Source organism: Liolophura sinensis, chromosome 6 (assembly GCF_032854445.1).
Source record: "Liolophura sinensis isolate JHLJ2023 chromosome 6, CUHK_Ljap_v2, whole genome shotgun sequence".
Taxonomy (NCBI): Eukaryota; Metazoa; Mollusca; class Polyplacophora; order Chitonida; family Chitonidae; genus Liolophura; species Liolophura sinensis.
Genome location: NC_088300.1, coordinates 57,317,380 through 57,337,403, shown reverse-complemented (window position 1 = coordinate 57,337,403; position 20,024 = coordinate 57,317,380). Strand labels below are relative to the sequence as shown.

General features: G+C 39.7%; 1 protein-coding gene across 2 annotated transcripts in view; it reads left to right on the top strand.

The window, feature by feature from the left end:
• LOC135467687 (conopressin/neurophysin-like) overlaps positions 1-19,011 on the top strand; it is a 31,690-nt gene extending 12,679 nt beyond the window's left edge. For both annotated transcript variants that reach the window (XM_064745495.1, XM_064745496.1), the window contains 2 exons: positions 14,196-14,403; positions 17,956-19,011. In XM_064745495.1, coding sequence (XP_064601565.1) covers positions 14,196-14,403; positions 17,956-18,059 — 312 coding nt within the window. In that variant the 3' untranslated portion in view covers positions 18,060-19,011. The remainder of the gene's footprint in view (positions 1-14,195; positions 14,404-17,955) is intronic.
• The last annotated feature ends 1,013 nt before the right edge of the window (positions 19,012-20,024 follow it).

Genomic DNA, 20,024 nt, shown 5'->3' with positions numbered 1-20,024 from the left:
TCACATTTTTTACCAGTACGTGTGGGGATATATAGAAGGTCACACACAGTACCAACACATGAGGCGATACATAGAACTTCACACTTATTACCAGTACAGGTGGGGATACATTAGAACTTCATGCTTGTTATCACTACATGTGGAATACATAGAACTTCACACTTATTACCAGTACCTGTGGGGTGGGGTGGGGGGGGGGGGGTACATTAGAACTTCATTATTGTTATCATTACATGTGGAATACACAGAACTTCACACTTATTACCAGTACCTGTAGGGGTACATTAGAACTTCATTATTGTTATCACTACATGTGGAATACATAGACCTTCACACTTATTACCAGTACCTGTGGGGTGGGGGGGGGGGGGTACATTAGAACTTCATTATTGTTATCATTACATGTGGAATACACAGAACTTCACAGTTATTACCAGTACCTGTAGGGGTACATTAGAACTTCATTATTGTTATCATTACATGTGGAATACATATAACTTCACACCTATTACCAGTAGCTATGGGGATACATAGAACTTCACACTTATTACCAGTACGTGTGGGGATACATTAGAACTTCACACTTATTACCAGTAGCTATGGGGATACATAGAACTTCACACTTATTACCAGTACGTGTGGGGATACATTAGAACTTCACACTTATTACCAGTAGCTATGGGGATACATAGAACTTCACACTTATTACCAGTACGTGTGGGGATACATTAGAACTTCACACTTATTACCAGTACCTATGGGGATACATTGAACTTCACACTTATTACCAGTGCATGTGGGGACACATTAGAACTTATAACACACTTATTACCAGTGTATGTGGAGATACATTAAATCTTCACACTTATTACCAGTGCATGTGGGGATACATTATAACTTCACACTTATTACCAGTACATATGGGATACATTAGAACTTCACACTTATTACCAGCACATGTGGGGATACATTAGAACTTTACACTTGTTACCAGTATATGTGCAGATACATTATAACTTCACACATATTACCAGCTCATATGATATTACACATTACCCAGCACTTAATACCACCATTTTCCTTAGTACTCCTTAGTACTCAAAGATTATTACAAGTGTGCATAGCGCTGCACAGTATCCAATATTTATTTCAGTATATGTGGGGTTAAATAATTCTCAACACTAGTGATAAGTGTATCAGGTGTTCATCACTTGTTACAAGTTCATTTGGGGATACACAATACTCAACACTTATTTCCAGGATATGTTCGGTTACGCAGTTGTCAAGGCTTATTTCTAACTGGAGAAATCTAAAACATTTAAACTTATCTTCTTAGCGGCCACATACTCAAGGCCCATCGATGACATAAAATATTTAGCATTTGTTAAATTTTATTAAATTCAAAGAAATCAAGATCGACGTGTACAGCATTCATTGCTGTGTGATATTAAGCGGAGGCTATGAGGACATACAGCAGTTACAGTGGCGTCAAAACCATGGACATAATTCAACATCAATAGCGTTTGAGGCTATACACAACAATGTCACCGTTTTCTATACCTTCAAGGTTTGACTGCCATTATCGGAAGCTATCTGTATAGTGCAAATAACTGGAAGATCATCAGTTGTAAATACAAACGAGTGGATCCGGAGAGTGTTTGCAAATAAATATACATTTATTTATATTTATCATGAATGAAACGAAGGGGGAGAAAATCGATATATGTCGATAATCATAGTGATGAGTATCATTTCAGTGTGTACATTTAAACATTACTGTTGCAATTATGACAAACGTTAGAGATATCCCACCTGACCGTTGTTTCGGTAACGATCTCTCCATCCTCTATGTCAGTGATCATCCGTTGTTAACTGCTCTTGTGAGATATTTACAAAGAATATTCGCGTGTTAGTACCATTAATGTCAAGTGTGATAAATTTTTCACATTAGCGAGCTACGTGTAACGTTTAGCTACGAGTCACTGTTCACAATGGCCAGGTTACAGTGAGCATCAGTGAAGTCAGAGTGAGTATTGTTAGCAGTTCACATCGGCTAGGTCAGTGTGAGTATTGGCAGCAGTTCACATCGGCTAGGTCAGTGTGAGTAATGGAGACTGTCCACATCGCTATGTCAGAATGAGTATTGGTAGTGGTTCACATCGGCTAGGGCAGAATGAGTAATGGCGGCTGTCAACATCGCTATGTCAGGGTGAGTATTGGTAGTGGTTCACATCGGCTAGGTCAGAATGAGTATTGGCAACTGTTCATAGAGGTCAGGTCAGAGTGAGTATTGTCAGGTGTTCACATCGGCTATGGCAGAATGAGTATTGGCGGCTGTTCACTTAGGCTAGGTAATGGTGAGCATTGTCAGCTGTTCACATAGGCTCGGTCAGGGTGAGTATTGTCGGCTGTCCACGTGGGCTATGTCAGCATAAGTATTGTCGGCTGTTCAAATGGGCTATGTCAGAGTGGGTAATTGCAGCTGTTCTCATCAATGAGGTCAGAGTGAGTATTGTCAAAAATTCACATTACTGAGGACAGAGTGAGTATTGTCAGCTGTTCAAAACAGCGAGGCCAGAATGAGTATTGTCGGCTGTTCACATCGGCTAAGTCAGAGTGTGTATTGTAAGCTGTTCTCATCAGTGGAGTCAGAATGAGTATTGTCGGCTGTTCACATCAGTGAGGTAACAGTGAGTATTGTCACCAGTTCACATCGGTGAGATCACAGCGAGTACTGTCACCTGTTCACATAAGTGAGGTCAGAGTGAGTGTTAACTGTTCTCGTCAGCGAGGTCAGAGTGAGTATTGTCGGCTGTTCTCATCAGTGAGGTCAGAGTGAGTATTGTCGGCTATTCTCATTAGTGAGGTCAGAGTCAGTGTTGTCAGCTCTTCACATCAGTGAGGTCACAGTGAGTATTGTCGGCTGTTCACATCAGTGAGGTCACAGTGAGTATTGTCACCTGTTCACATCAGAGAGGTCACAGTGAGTATTTTCACCTGTTCACATCGGCGAGGTCACAGTGAGTATTGTCACCTGTTCACATCAGTGGGGTCAGATTGAGTACTGTCAGCTGTTCTCACAGTGAGTATTGTCGGCTGTCCACATCAGTGAGGTTAGAGTGAGTATTGTTGGCTTTTATTGTCAGTGAGGTCAGGGTGAGTGTCAGGTCAGGGAGAGTATTGTTGGCTGCCCATATCAGTGAGGTCAAAATGAGTATGGTCGGCTGTCCACATCAGTGAAGTGAGAATGAGGATGTCGGCTGTCCACATCAGTAAAGCCAGAATGGGTATTGTCGGCTGTCCACATCAGTGAGATCAGAGTGAGTACTTTCAGCAGCTCGCAACAGTGAGGCCAGACTGAGCATAAGCAAGCACTAACAGAAGTTAAGCTAACCATTAAGCTAAAGTTAACCATTCTCAACTGTTTTCATCAGTAAAGTTGAAATGAGTCACAGAAGTTAAGCTAGGGTTACCATTTTCAACTGTTCCCATAATGAGTTTATTATTATATATACCGATGTCTTGGAAATGGAATTGGACTGTTCAAACAACTGTTTACGTCCGTTCACATCATTTTAGTTTAGGCTTTAAAAAAAGCAGTTTTAGTGTTTATGAATAAGTAGATTGCCTACAACCGAGATTAGAATCGGCAATGTCAGTTGCTCACACTGTTCATATCAGTGATATTAGGTTAGGCTTTGGATAATCGATTTCAGAATGTCTTCAGCTGACACAAGGGAACTGGTATACTAACGAGTTCTAAGTTACCGTGACTATTTGTATCGACATGTCTTGCATACTAGAAGGCAGAGCAACGTCCACCATTCATAAAGAGGGGATTGGCTGTTAGTATGTGGTTTCAGTAGACATTGCAAAGCTGAAGGTAATTTAAACCTGCACAAATCACACTAAGTCAGTACTGTTGCAGAATGTAGACATTGCCCTCTGGTGATAGCAGCTTGGGATTGGGGGAGGATTTATTACCGAATCACAGAAAATAGCAGAAACAGAGAGTTGCGGGTCGGTATTCAGGATCATCCACTCCAGGGAGGGATTTGTCAGCCTTTACCAGAGTCTGACACAAATCCTGTCTCTAATGAGTTAGAGGAGAGACCTGGGGACAGAATGTAACCTCAGCCCTTGCCCCAATCGCCATTCCCCCTAGAATTACCGCGACTGCCGCAAGCCGCTTACCTGGTGGAGTCAGACTGACAATCTAGACCTGCGCGTGGATACAGACCACAGGGCTTACGTACCCTGCCCTTTACGTGGGACACAGCTCTCAACCATTGTCGTCGCCGTGTGATAAATCCCTGAGAAGGGTTCTTTTTGTGAAAATATGATAACAGCCTCACTATCTAGGTCACCCAGGTATTTTTTTGTCAAAAACGATCACATTTTAGTATAGATCTCATAATGCCCACATTTAAAGGTGGAGAAAATATAAAAATAACATAAAGTTCAGATGAAAGAGTGCAAAAAGTTATTCCTAAATGTAGTCTTCAATGTTTTGTCCGATTTTTCCTTAAGGACTAGAATTTATGCACTAGAATTTGTTCTTTTCAGCTAACAAATGTATTAAACCTCAATCTGGATCAGATTTATATTTTTAATATGTTCATAAATATTATCATAATTTAGGTTAAATGCATATGTTTCGATATAAACAACAAATTTACATTCAAATAAAGTTAATACACAAGCATCACATCCTTATTTAGAAAATCATTATGCAACAACGATAAATAACAAAAGTTGGTCCCAAACACCCACCATACAAAAATATTTTCTCTTGAAAAAAAAATCCTAAAAAATATTAAAGATCATATTTACAAATAACTTTTGACGGTCTTTCATCTGATATTGGCATCATTTTTATGTTTTCTTCTCCTTTAACTGCTTTGTACAAACGAAGCCTGCGTACTATGAATCATAGGTCAACGTTCATCGTATAGTCTTCTATATCTACGGTTGTCTTTTTTATCGCGAAATAATACGTTAACTGTATTTTTAGGCAAATGACGGGGGACTGTGTGATATATATGTTTTTCTGTATTAGGGGCTAACGCAGATATATATCATCATTTTGTTCAAGGGGATTGCGCGTACTTCCAGTGTGACTCTATCATAATCAAGGTGATACTCAAGACAACGATATATCACTTACTTGAGCCGTGGAGACAGAACCATTGTGTCTCGACAGTGTCAACCTCAGACGTATTCCTCTGAGGGTTTATATCATGAGTAAAGCGATGTGCACTCCCTTGGTTGCCATAAACAAAACAGTGACAGCCCAAATCCAGCCGCCGTGTACCAAAAATATAGCATCAAGGCAATCAATCAGCTGTAGATTTTGTAAAAAAGAACGCAAACGGTATTGTGTTGCATTTGAATCGGAAACCAGTTGCTTTTTTTCTATTTGGAAGCACCGGTAGAAATGTATGTAGAAGAGGAAGTGGAGGGATTTAGTTTTTGTAAATTTAATTTGTGCAATCTGGACATGGTACATGCCCGGATCGAATCGTAACGGAAACAAATATGGATAAGGTAAACATTGGAGTTTAAAAAAATGTCTCCATTTCAACGTTTGGGAACCTGTACCATTTTTCATTTTATTTATTTATTTATTTATTTATTTATTTCTCTGAAATATATGGTTACCTCAGAAGTTTGCATATGTGTTGAAAATGTTTGAATAGCATTTTCGTTGTGGTATAATCCCTTTAAATTTGAGCAGAGGCACGCGGTCATTTTCTTTTATTTATGATATCACTGTCATCAGTCTATGTTTTGTTTTCTACTGGAACAACTCCTAGCAATGAAACTTTGTATCCTGCATTATCGCATAACCAGTTTCAACGATGGAAGGTAATTCGTCCAAATACTATATCGGAAACGTATGATTAAGAAACTTGCATATGGTTTCAGTGAGACAAATTTATTGAACATTCGCGCACCTCGCATTGCTGACTGTGACAGTGACTTTTCAGTGATACATTTATTTATTTATTTATTTATTTATTTATTTATTTATTTATTCATTTATTTATTTATTCGATTGTTGTTTCGATCATTTAGAAAACCAACAAAACCGCTGGATAACCTCAACAAAATTTAGCGTTTGTTATTGCCAATCATTATTACAGTTTGCCAGAGTCCAGCAGTTTTTAAGAGGATAAGGACAAAGCCACTGGCTTCTAATTCAGGTAGTACACTGTCTAAATACTCTGTGACAAGCACATAAACCATAGTCACGTTGAAGTTAACACTTAAGACAACCTTTAAGGGAAACTGTTCTTATACGACTTCATCATACAGGTCCAATATGATTTGGCTTATCCATTTTCACAAATGCATCACTCCATTTAAGGCCTATGCAACGGCAGCAAGCATTATGGTGGGAGTAAACCGGGCAGTGCCCGACGGAAACCCACCACTATCCACAGGTTTCATGGCTTTGCAGGAAAAAAGACTGATGCATGACTAGAGATTGCCGTGCTCGATGATTGGGTCACTGACTTGTTCATCGTGAGGTACATCATCGGAAACGCTGTTTTGTTTGTCATCAGAGTTCTGTACGTACGTTTGCTTTGTAATATTAGAACGTAAGAGGGGGCCTCTGTAGCCGAGGTGGCCAGCGTTCGAGCATAGCACAACAACCCTTTCACAAATGCGGTCGCTCTAAGTTAAAGTCCAGTTTATGAAAACTTCCTCTCTGGTCGTAAGTGGGAAGATCTGACAGCATCGTGCGGATCGCCACGCGTTTTCCCCGGGCGCTGCCGGTTTTCCTTCCGCCGTAATGCTGGCCGCCGTTGTATATTAAGAGAAATTTTCTTGAGCAAAGTGTAAAAAACACCAATTAAATAAATAAAATAAACTGACAACGAAAATATTTAAACATGTTACTGACAGGTATTCTACAGAAGTCAGGGGCCCGTTTCCCAAAGTGCACGTAACGCTACATCCTCGTAACTACCATGGCGACTTAACAACTACAGTCCTAGTTGCCATGGAAGATAAGTGCGTATATAGTTACCTGCCCTTTGTGAGACTGGCCCGAGGTCTGCGCTGGTAAGTGACTTCACTAGTTTTCACTGATCTCAAATGTTTCTAACCTTTTAGGCAAGGGACTGTCACTGTTTGGAATATTATTGTATAATTTTTCAATACAGTATTTATTCTGATTAACTCTAAAACCTAGCGTTATCAATATGATGTTCGTGTTCAAAGATAATTTGCAACTGTAAATACATTAAACAACCCTCACCTGTAGAACGCAGAAAGCTTTTTGAGTCTTTAAACACTGTGTGTTGGGGCAGCACAAATTATAAGCTAACACTGAGTCGCATCAGTCCGATTTAGAATGAACCTATTGTAAACTTGCCTCACGCTGTATTCACACATGCCGTGGATAGGCAAAAAACATATCTAATTCTTCCACTGATAGATGAGCAAATTTCTCTTTCAGTAAAGAGGTTTTGTCATTATTCAATATAGGAAAAGCATATCGGGTCTAGCGATTCATGCGTGGGTAACAGGCCCGTGAAATAATCCTATTAATCTTTAAGGACACGCACCTGTTGAGAGATATTTCGCATTGAAGAATGTCTATGTAACAATGCCCGGTTGATATCTTCATAGCGTCATTTGTACGCTGGTCTCGCAGGGCCCATATGACTGTACTGGACAGATCTGATGTGATATCTCCTGGTGTTAATGGTGTCATGCCAGGAGTACATTAATCAGAGCGACATAGCAAGGCACGGAATGGAGTTACGATGTTCCCCAGAAACCATATCTATCCGGCTATATGCCCTCATCTTATTTAAGTGAAATATTGGTTGTTGGTAATCTGTTTTATTGACCAGCCTAAGGTGAAAATGTGCAAGGATTTGTGTCACAAATCTCTCTCCGTCTGACACAGCCGCACGAGGGGGTGTTCACCGCGTGCCGGTGACCAATTCCAATATGCAAATGAAGCTTGTCCTAAACGGAATGATGTGTTGGAAGACGGCCTGTAGGGTTCGGTTCACTGCCATCAGCATCCCACATCTGGTCACGCTTAGTTACCCTGACAAAACGACTTTCACTCACGATACCCACCCCCGGTCATAAGCCCGTCAGGGTAGGAGCGTCACAGACTGACATAAATCTCCCAGTCTTCTCTGTCCCTAACTTGGAAGGTTCTCCCTGGGGCCCTTAACGTAAAGTGATTCCTAAGCGTGTCGGTATGGGAAGTACATTCAAACCACGCTTCGTATGCCCTGGGTTAATCAACCTACCAAAGACATCTACTACTCTGTGCGAGCACACATTAGTCGACTAGCACAATGACAATGTATATGCATTTATTTATGACCCGTCTTTTTGTTTTTGACGGTCATAACTTTGCTTCTCACATTGCTGATAGACAACTCAATGGCAACGTAAACAGTGTTAGGCTGGGATAGGTCGTGTTCATACATGTACCAAGACAATGGAAAGTGAAAACTCACGTTGTTCTGTAAAGACAAGTGCTTGCTTAATACCGTGGTACATGCCTACACGATACATGCCGTAAATATGTTTTGATGCGGTGGCCATTGAATCATGTAAGACTCTAAAGAGAGAGTGAATCTGCAATGGCCAGTTGACCCGAATTCAAGCTCCAGTTAGTGGGAACATGCCATATGCCATTAAACTTGGTGATGTGCTTTCCTAATAGTATTCCAGTAAGTCTGGATATGTCGGCACTGGGACAGATCAGCTACAAGGTGAAACAATTAGACTCGAAGTTAACAGCTAGCACATGTCTTTATATGGTGATTCACGTTCCTTGGCCTGCTAATGATCAAGAGAACTAGAAAGCGGGTGTACAAGGAATTTTACGCATGTAGACGTGTTGCTATACAATGTATGTGCATTGTGGGAAATAATAAAACATGTATAGAATTAAACATATGTGGAAAAATTGGTGTTTTTACAACACAACTGAAATAACTTACACTTCCATAAAAGTCCAGTAAGATAAATAATTCACTATAACGCCCGCTAAAACCCATTATTCTAATGGAGCTGTTATCATCGAAGAGTAGCCAATATTGTTTGGTTCATCATTGTAAAACTTCTTCGCCGACTGTTGTCCGAGCGCAAATTATATTTAGTTAATTATTCATACACTTATTATATTCTTTTTTCGTGCTTAGATCTGAGATGTCCTTCAGCTTATTAACGTGTCCGTATAAGTCACTATACTGTATCAAACGTATACAGCTAAAAAGCTATTATCAGTTCATTAACCTGAGTAAAGTCTGCCACTACGGTGGGGTTGGGGACCAAAGGTCATTCTATTGATCTGTGCGAAAAACCCCGAGGTAGTTGGAAAACAAATGCTACAAACTTGACCTAGGAATTGGCATGAACAGTCATTAGGTGAAATTTGGATTGAGAGAATTCAGGGGCAACCGTACATGCCTAAACAACTCGAGCCTAAGGTGTGGAGTGGATGACGTTTTGTGGGTAAACTTTTTTTATACATTCGTACAAATTACAATCGATATCACTTGTGGGTGTTTGCTTGAGTTTCTCTTCCAGCTAAGTAGTTTTAATAAGATGGTGTCATGAGACAGCTCTCCATTTACACAACAAGCTATCAACGAATATGTTAAATGGCGTCATACGCCTGTGGTTGAGACCACAAGCATGATGCTCATATCTGATGTTTATGATATCTATAGTCAGGCCGCCTAGACAAAAAGATTTGAATATGCCTTCATCGTAATCTACACGGAAGTCACTGTAAATTTTAGATTATGCTTCGCTTCCGTTGTTGATCTTGAAACGGCATTTGTTTTGGATTAGATATCCCGTCAGCCTCTCATATTTTACCTATGCATTTGTTCTGATATGTGTAAAGCTCCTCTCTGTTCACAGCTCAACGATTCAGCATCTTGAATTCAATCTAATCATTATCTCGAAAGTGAGCGCGGTGTGAGCCACAGACATTTTGTAACTGTCAAACGATCTTCCGTTTTGTGCACGTGTTCAACTGTAGCGCCAGTTCAAGGTGAAGGCCTTTCCACATTTTGTAATATGTTGGTGATCCAAGTGAACTTCTTGTAAAAACATCTGAACGGCTGTCGAATGCTTTTTGCAAAACCCGGAGAACAGCAAGGAAAATGTGGAACAACCTCGGTCTGACACTGGGATTGAACCAACATCTCGTGTGCCCGATGATTGAAAATAAAGCATCCTGACCTCGTGGTCATGACAATCTCCTTTCCTTTTCTTCCAAAATACTGATAATGACTGATTTAAATATTTAGTATAAAGTTTAAATCAAGGCGTCGAAACAGACATTCATATGTCAGTCGTCAACCAACGTGAATGTTCCAGGTAAATAATCACAAGGCCATTTCCATAAAACACTGTTCAACACAAGCCACTAAACAAAATATACAGATCGTTATACATAATTACATATTATACATTATAATACTTATAATATTTAAGTCGTCGTTAAATTCTAACTGAAGAGGAAAAATATACCACTTGTCTTCAAGAAGCCTGGCTTTTTACATCCATCAGTTTTAACGATTAGATCGAGCTCGTCAAAGACAATGTTGTTTCGCCTATCCACCATACAGACATTAATGCTCTTCCCGATTCCAAGCTCTGAGAGATCACATAGTGCAAGGGAAACTAATAATGTAATCTTTATTTGTGAGAACTATTACTATCAATTTTTTGTGGAGTTACTAAGTCGTTTTACGCCGGCGGTATATTTCACATGTACGATGGTGGCCAGCATTATGGTGGGAGGAAACGGCGAAAACTCACGACTATCCGCAAGCAGCATGAGCTGGACTTGAACCCACAGCGACCGCATTGGTGATCGGCTTTTGAATCATTGGCCCTGGCTGTTTTTTAGAGAAAGACAAGTAAACGTACTTTCCCGTTAGGCAATAAATATACAAAACCATTACAAAGCTCCATTCATTGCTGGCTCAAGAGGTTGTGCCACTAACTATTTTGTCAACCCTAGTGGCGAGAACTCTGCAAGAACTAAGGACACGTTGTTGTAAATATACTGTTGTGCCATTCCAAACACTTGAGGTTTCAACTGCTTGTGGATTCTTAACAACGCGAAACATCGCATGCATGAGCTTCACGCTCGAGAACACATACCATATAAAGACGGATCACATGGGATTTTTCTACTCTCTCTACTATAATCCCTCATAAAAATCAGTTGATAGGATCTTGTCAGTAATTGTCTCGGTGTTCATTAGAATAGTTGGCCATTACTTCAACGTGAACATCAACAAGACCTTTTTAGCTCTAATAATTTGTAAGTTTATAATTCATGGGACGTTACACTGTCCACACGAATTGTATGGAATTTCTCGTGAAAAGTTATTGATTCAGTAAACAGTAAGTCAAATGATACTCTATCAAACGCCTTTGTTCCAATTTTCTTAAATTTTATAATGAGTAGAACACTCTGGTTGGCAAATATCGACATAGCGTTCAAGATCTGTCCATTCTTTCATTGTTGTCATGTTTATCTAGCCCCGCTTAACCGGGGGCTAGATGCTCTATAAGCATTCACGTTTGTTACATCAACATGATTCTGTTATGAACAGCTGCAATCATAGCGCGACTGAGAAGCCTATATTTGTATTCGAACTACAAATTATTCACTGACAAATCTGAAATTTGAAATGAATTTTCTGGGTCGAATTTCGACTGTTTTTCTCTGCAAGATTAAGAATTGTTCACTGCTTTATTTACTATTTATATTTTTCTTACATACATGTATACTGATGTTCACGCTGTTTCGGAAATGGATATCGACATGGAACGCCCCTTTATGGTTTTTGAGTGGTATAGAAATATCGAACTTTACGCTTAGGTTCTACAGAGTTCCAATCAATATTGCTTTTCAAACAGTAGGCTAAGGCACTAAGCAGAATATTCATTTGGATGCGATAAAAACTGAAAAACTTCACGGAAAATGCACAAAACAGCCTACCGAGCCAGCGTTAATGCGGAATCAAAAAATAAATCCCCAAATGACTTGGTTCACGAAAGCACAGTGTAAGTTGAAATGGTTGAAAACTATATGCTGTTCAACTGTCCAAGAATCACTCCAAGGTTATGAACATCGCGAAACTAGTTCTAAAATACGTGATTTCTAGACACGCCCTTTTTTGACGAACCATTTACGACGTCAGTGTAATCCAGACACTTCAAAGAACAGATGAAGGAATATTTCGAATTTGATCGAGGTCGCAGAGTCTAAATAGATGGTATAACTCATAATGGCAGGAAGAACCAGGAATTCTTCTGCTGACAATACTCCAGAAATCCCCTTAAAGAATTTCATGGACGAGTTTGTTTCTTGTCGAAATAGCAGCCATCAATTGTACTCTATATCATACTACATGACGATGCCTTTGGCACCATGCCGCTTCGCTGGCCTAATGGTTACAACATCCGCCTCGAAGTCGGAAGACCCGGGATTAAACCCGGATCGGGACATACCAAAGACTTTGAAAGTGGTACTTGCAGTTGCCTCACTCTGTACTCAGCACAGAGAGCTTAAAGCAAGGAAACATGACTAGTTGGCCAGTCAGTATTATGTGAGTGGGTGGAATGTTATTTCAAGTCCATACGAATTTATTTATTTATTTATCTATTTGATTGGTGTTTTACGCCGTACTCAAGAATATTTCACTTAGACGACAGCGGCCCCCATTATGGTGGGTGGAAACCGGGCAGAGCCCGGGGGAAACCCACGACCATCCGCAGGTTGCTGGCAGACCTTCCCACGTACGGCCGGAGAGGAAGCCAGCATGAGCTGGACTTGAACTCACAGCGACCGCATTGGTGAGAGACTAGTGCGTCATTACGCTGCGCTAGCGCGCTAACCAACTGAGCCACGGAGACCCCCTCCATACGAATAGTAGAACAGTTAAAATATACCATCTATTTTTTAACAGCAGAATTAATATTACCGTTGCTGTTTACGAGCATTAACATAAACTGTTAATTACCACGTACCACTCAGTCGCCACTACTTATTTACGACTTTTCGATATTTTCTAGAAATATCATATTGAATATTTATATATTTAGTACATATTTAATATAGTTCATGGTTATATACAGATTAGAATTCACTGATGTATTTCACGCCAAATTAACCTATATATTTTACCATCATCTTAATGATGTTCCTCACTGGCTTTTTTTAGCCACATCAGCGTGAGCTGGATTCGAACTTTGAACTCAGGGTCAAGGGCAGATTGTCTTCGGTGAGAGTGACCCTGTAGGTCAATGAGCCATGGAGGGCGCCTTTGAAGAAAGCGATATATTATTAGTGTCATTATTATAATCATCATAACTGTCCATTCGTGTTAGACTCCTTTTGTATATTGTATAAAATGGCCATCACTTTGTTGAATACAAATACACTTTGTTGGCTTACAAATACTCAGTACAATTAGTAAAGGTTCTAAATCCAAAGTCGTGACGTCAGCTAAAGGTATTAAGTCCGAAGTCGTGACGTCGCTAAAACTTGCCCAGAAGATGCCTAGACTGAAGGGCTGCACAAAAACGTTACATGAGCGTCAGTGCTATGCTAATACTCAAAGCATATACGTCGCCATAAAGATGTAGATGAAGCAGGCGTGCTTTGTAAGACGGGCCCATGACCAAAACAATGTGTATCGAAAAATTGCAAGTTGCGAACAAGTTATTACGTATTTCAGTTACGCAAAGAAAACAAAAATGATTAGTCACATTTTAAAATTCTAAAATGAGCTGCAGGGACCTCTTCCTTTTCACCCAAACACAGTAGTTTATGTTTGAATAGCTTGTGTAAATGAATGCACGAGTGTGGACACCACAATAGTAAATTCACAAGACAATCTTCCAAACATGACAATAACAGTGTAAAAAGTTAATTTCAAGTACCAACATTATTAATATGGTTCCTAATCATACCCACTATTGGATTCAGGTATTGCACTTGAGATTCTTCGGTCCATAAAATGATCTAAAGAAATAATTACAGGTGATATTAGATGGAAGGTTCAGTGGTCTTTTCTCTGTCAAAGCTAGTTTTCTTTCACTTTAATATGTGAGAAGCTGCCTACCTCTATTAACTAGTAACAGACCCAACTAACCATATGCGTCGATATGCATTTCAGTGTATGTCATGCGGGCCAGGCACAGCTGGGCAGTGCGTGGGGCCAAACATTTGCTGCGGGCCGGACTTCGGATGTTACATTGCGACGGAGGAATCAGAAGTGTGCCAAAAGGAGAACGAGAGCCGGACCCCGTGTGAGATAGACGGGGCCCCATGTGGTGTGGACGGCCAGGGGAACTGTGTGGCCGATGGAGTGTGCTGTGATTCAGGTGCGCTCAGTCTGTGCTATGTGTTACGTTTTCTCCCGTGGCGAGTCGGGTCCAAGCTGCATAAATAAATGTTTCCTTACAATGCATGAGTATTACGTTATCAGTTTGCCCACTACGCGTCACCACAGCTTTTGGTGGGAAAGGTTTAAAACGGTAAACCTGTAGTACCAAGACACAGTTACTGAAAGCATTGTCCACTTGAATACACTAGTCAGTGCTTGAGATCACACGTAGTAAGGTACACGTAGTTAAGTTTACGAAAACAAATCACGAGTATCGATATAAAAAAGATCTTAAATCTTTGCCATACATAGCGCATGTATTAAATTAGATTAAGCTTTAAAAGAACTGAATGAACACTATGTTCAGCTCGCAGAAGACAGATGTGTTAATATTTTGGCACTGTCTGGTCTGAAAAACTGACTTGTTGGCATTAAATATAGAATCAAGGAAAATAGACTCGAAAGGCACATTGTACTGAAAATGTTCCTATGAACTGATAAACCAAAATTACTTGCTTTATTCGAAGAAGGCTAAGATGGCAATCTGTCCAGTATATACATTATTGTTTCGGGTCAGAAGACTATATAGACTGATCCATAAATGAACGGAACAGATCAGATATCGCGTCATACTTTGAAAATGAATTTCAGTCAGTCGTAGGGAATTAGTACGTGGGTAGGTCTGCTTCTAAGAGACAAAACAAATGATGTCTTTTTCATTTCAAATTGCCGCTTTCGGCACTTAATGAGCGCACAGACGTGGGACGATATGCTAATAGTAGGCTCCGCTTTAATCTAATTCCCGGATGTAGAGGCGTTTGAAGAATTGAAGCATGATACTAAAACACAGCCTGGATTGAAGTTTCACAAAAGTCAAGATTCCATTCTACTTCAAGGGATAACTGATGTTTCAGAACAAGATATGGTTTGCCTTCACTGTCAAATGTACGTACATCCTTGACGTATTCAGCGTTATTCACGGTGCATATGCCTCTTGTGAGTAAATTTTTCAAGTCTCAGACTGTGTTGTTTTCAAGTAGCTTCCGAGCATCACTTTCGCTCCGACTTGTTCAGACGTTGATCAATGGCAGTGTGAAGCGAAGAATTCCCATAATGCACTCATACATATCCGGTGCAAGGAGACCGGAACGGACCGGAAATGGCCGTACTAAGGACATGTCGGCTGATAGCCTGATCTCCTCTTTCCTGTCTTAGTGCTGACCTTTTCTTTCCTAAGACCAGCACTTTAGATCACTCCTTCGCTATCTTCCAACTCTTTCTGTACAACAAATCAACTAACTCTCAGAAAGGATTTGTACATTCCAAGACACAGTATATCTAAAAGCGTTCCAAAGCGGAACCGTTGGTGCACGAATTATTGGTCCGCACACTTCGTCGTACCAAATTCCGTGCTCCTGTGTAGGCATCTGACACATTTGCTTTTTACAGCCAACTATTGCCAGCATCCAGTTTTTTCATGTGTTGTCCAATTTGCCTGTTGGCTGAATCTTCACGGTTAACTGGAGTGTTAATGGCTAAGAACTTTCCTCGATCTGATTTGCTTAGGTGTTACTACACAGTGATAGTTCTGGTTGTTCTCGTGGGAAGCGAGTTCGGTATGCAGAAGCATGTAGAACGCAATTATTCAAACAACGCGTCACACGTCATCTAAGACAAAATATCGGATCCCAGGATCACGAACCAGTCTTAAACTTAAGTCAGTCGTGACATGTTTTTTGAGCTTATTTTTGAACTTATGCGCTAATTTTCAGTTTTTGTTTTCCAGGTCTACGCTATGTATTAATGTAAAAATTGTTAAGATAAGTAACAAAATTTAGAGCAGTAAACTGTTTTGAAGTTAATACTAAATATGAATTAAGCGTATGACAGCTGCATGATCCCGAGGAGCGAATGAAAAAAATAATAAAGGGGATTTGTTTGGTTTTTGTAAAATACAGTAATTAATAAAAATGAACAGCACCATAACTGTACTGTAACTGTAATAAATTACAGGCCTTTCATATTCAATATCAATCAACTGAAACTTTCTATTTGTCCTATGATTTATTCCCAGCTTTATGAAATCTTCACTTTTCTGCGAATAAAACCAATCATAGAGCGAGACGAAACGCATTCCATATGGTTAATTGAGATTCAACGCGATTGGGAAACGAAATAAATAAAAATTCAGTTGGTTCTTTTGCGGTGACTGTCTTGTAACATTTAGAAATGCAAGTCTAAAAAATCGAGTGTAGCGGTTTTGTGTAATATCATACAACAAAATCTAACTGGTTTAATACAAATAAGTAATACTCTTTACTGTAGTTGAAAGCTAACATTTTAAAGACATGCTCTTGAGTAAAAAATGTACTACTGGTGACATCAGTGTGAAAGAGAATCGATAGCGGACGGTTAGGCAGCAGATAAGAGCGAAAGGATTGGTGTAAAGAGAGCTGAAAGACTTGGGTGTAGGTTTATTTCTTGATTGCAGTAGACACTGAGCCCTTTGGTAACAGGTCCCAGTTGAGACCTTCTGCCGTCAGATCTGTCAGGCTGTAAAACTCTATAGATTACAGATAAAAGTATTCTAAGAGCTCCTGAATGCAAAGCTCTAAGGCCGATTCGAGGCAAAATCTAATCTTGAAATCATTGACTGGTTATAATTCAATTCCAGTGAGTTACTAATTTTAGCAGTGTTATTTTTTGTGTAGCGTCTTTCACTGTAGGCTACTTATTAAACTATTGGTGAATCGTGTCGGTGGAGAAGTGTCCTTAGACCATTAAAACACGCGAAGAGTAGTATCAAGTTATCCTTAATCTTCGGACAAAATAGCCTTTAGTTGGAGTCAGGTTTTTGTTTGCAGGTTATTTGACTAACTTTATTATTTGTATGTACACTTTCTTTTTACTAAGATGCTGAATGTATCTACACTTAAGTCAAACGTTGTCTTAACATCAAACCAGTTGTCATTTAGGCTTCTTTAAAGGGATACAGAATTGACGCTATATTGGCTGAAAGTGACGGTAAGATTTCCTGCGCCTGGACCTGGAACCCTACAATCTTGTTCACGCTTGAATAAATCTATCATACCTAAAATTCAGCTTAGGGTATGCACACCAACCAATCAGCTACGATTGTGTATCCTTTTAAGAATTTTTTTATTTTAATACAAATAGTAAGTCTTACACTTTCATGACAAAGATGTAAATTAGAATGTTGCTTAAAATATAAGTTCAGGAATGACATCACAAGTTAGGACTAAGTCTGACTTGGGTCTAATAGAGCTTAAATTTAAATAAGTAAGTAATGGAAACCCGGAAAAACTTTTAATTAAGTTTTCCTTTTCCAGCTCTTTTTGATAATGTCACATTAAAGACAGAAGAAACATTGAAGATGTTGAAATACAATCTATTTTTATCGTATCAATGGTTTGAAGTCCTGCTTCATACTAGCGCTACTTTTCGGGATTAAAAAGTAGGCTGCCTGTCCATTAGTTCAGTAACAAACTGCTCGCGTCATTCTCATGTGCGCGTTTCTCTTTTCTTGCAGAAGCATGTGCCTTCAACAGCAGATGTAAGGCCTCACGGAGACCCGTAAACCCCAGGCTAGTCTCATTACTGCAGCGCCTCCTACGGGAAAAGACAGATGACTGATTACCGTCCTTGGACTGACGTCATTCAGATGTTCCTGCCACAGATGGCGCCACTATCGTGCCATGACGTCAACTTGAATGAGGAAAACCTCATAAATTTAAATTCTGACTGTAGAAGAAAATGCTTGACTTAGAACTGTGTCCTTTGTTCTTAGGTTTTTGCATTTTAATGTATCTCATCTACAATGCTGTATTAATATTTTGTCATCATTTCGGTTGCTCGTGGAAACTTCCAAGCATACAACTTTCAGGTGTGAGAGAGTATGCCATAACAGATGTTGCCATGGATACTTGTACTACAAATTAGGTTATTCATTTCTTTCGTGCTTTTCTGTTGGTTATAGTCTCATAAATTTTCCATAAAGCCCTTCATATGCATTTATCTAACTGACAGTTTAGTCATTATTGTAAATATCACTGATTGGTTATCTGTATGAGCCAGGAAGATTTAAGGAATAAAGTAAACGTTCATAACAAAAGACAGTGTGAATTTGTGTGTCAACAAGTCTCTTGACCAGAAACAATGGACGATTGAGTGAGTACAGGGAGGGGAGGTTACTCAGCTGTGCTATGCCCGTAACCATCCCGAACAGCTTCCGGGCAATGCAGGAACACCAATGAACCTGAATATATCGAATTTCAAAAACATTCCCCTCCTGAAGTGACTTGTTTTCGACGGAAGGCTTTTAACAAATGCCATGGCTCATGTTTTGGCATCAAATTAAAATGGTGTTTAATTTTGTTACATTTCATCTATCAGATCAGAAAATAGAGGTCACACTAGGAAAGGCGATGCATACGACCACACCTAATTCTCAGACCTTGATTGATGTACATACCTGAGACTAGTCTCTGTACCTGAAAAAATGAAAAAGAAAAATGTATTTCAGATGTAAAAATACTTTTCACCACTGTTTTTCCATTGGGGATGACCGAATAGAATAAATTTTTATCATAGGCAAAATATAGACTGATTTTGCTCATTCTTTTGAATAGTATTGACCGGTGCAGATAACAAACTGGTGCACCTGTAATAAAGAAGTCGCTCATCTTGTTGAGGACAATGCTGCTGATAAAGTAAGATTTCATTAGACTGTCATAGCAACAAATTGTTATTTATTTGATTGGTGTTTTACGCCGTACTCAAGAATATTTCACTTATACGATGGCGGCCAGCATTATGGTGGGTGGAAACCGGGCACAGCCCGGGGGAAACCCACGATCATCCGCACTCTGCTGGCTGACATTCCCACTTACTGCCGGAGAGGAAGCAAGCATGAGCTGGACTTGAACTCACAGCGACCGCATTGGTGAGAGGCTACTGGGTCATTACGCTGCGCTAGCGCCCTAACCGACTGAGCCACGGAGGCCCCAACAACAAATTGTTAAAGTGTTTCACGAGAAAAGAAAATGTAACGAAGTCAAAAGAAAAAAAATAGAAACAGGTCACCACAACTACATCCAATTCATTTAGTTTCTTTGTTTATATGTTTACTCATACCTGCCTCTTTAAAGGTGTGTGCCTGGTTGCACAAAGTTATCATAAGGTATAAGTTGAGTGTATAGTAGTCATGGTAACTTCAATAGGTCTTTAACATATATTTCCATGGCAGTTACCATCCACCTAAGAGTATAACAGAGAGTGAGTGCTTTAGTCCTTTACCAAACATGCATAGAGTATAGCCTCAAATAAAGTTGGTGTATCTTCATCTAATCAAATCTGATAAGGACTGTTGTGTTGTTCAGAGCAATTTATGAGGACGAACATGCACGGTGGCGGTAAAATGAAACTGTCTTCACCATTCGCCGCCTGCATACCCTGCAATGCTGGAATGGAAAACAGATCTTAGTTTCATTCGCTATACGATAGGTGTCAAATAAATCACTAGTCGAATGTACAGATTTTAACTCAGTTGCTGATGAAAACTAAATATTTACTGTGCACCGAGCCACCTAGCCGACTACC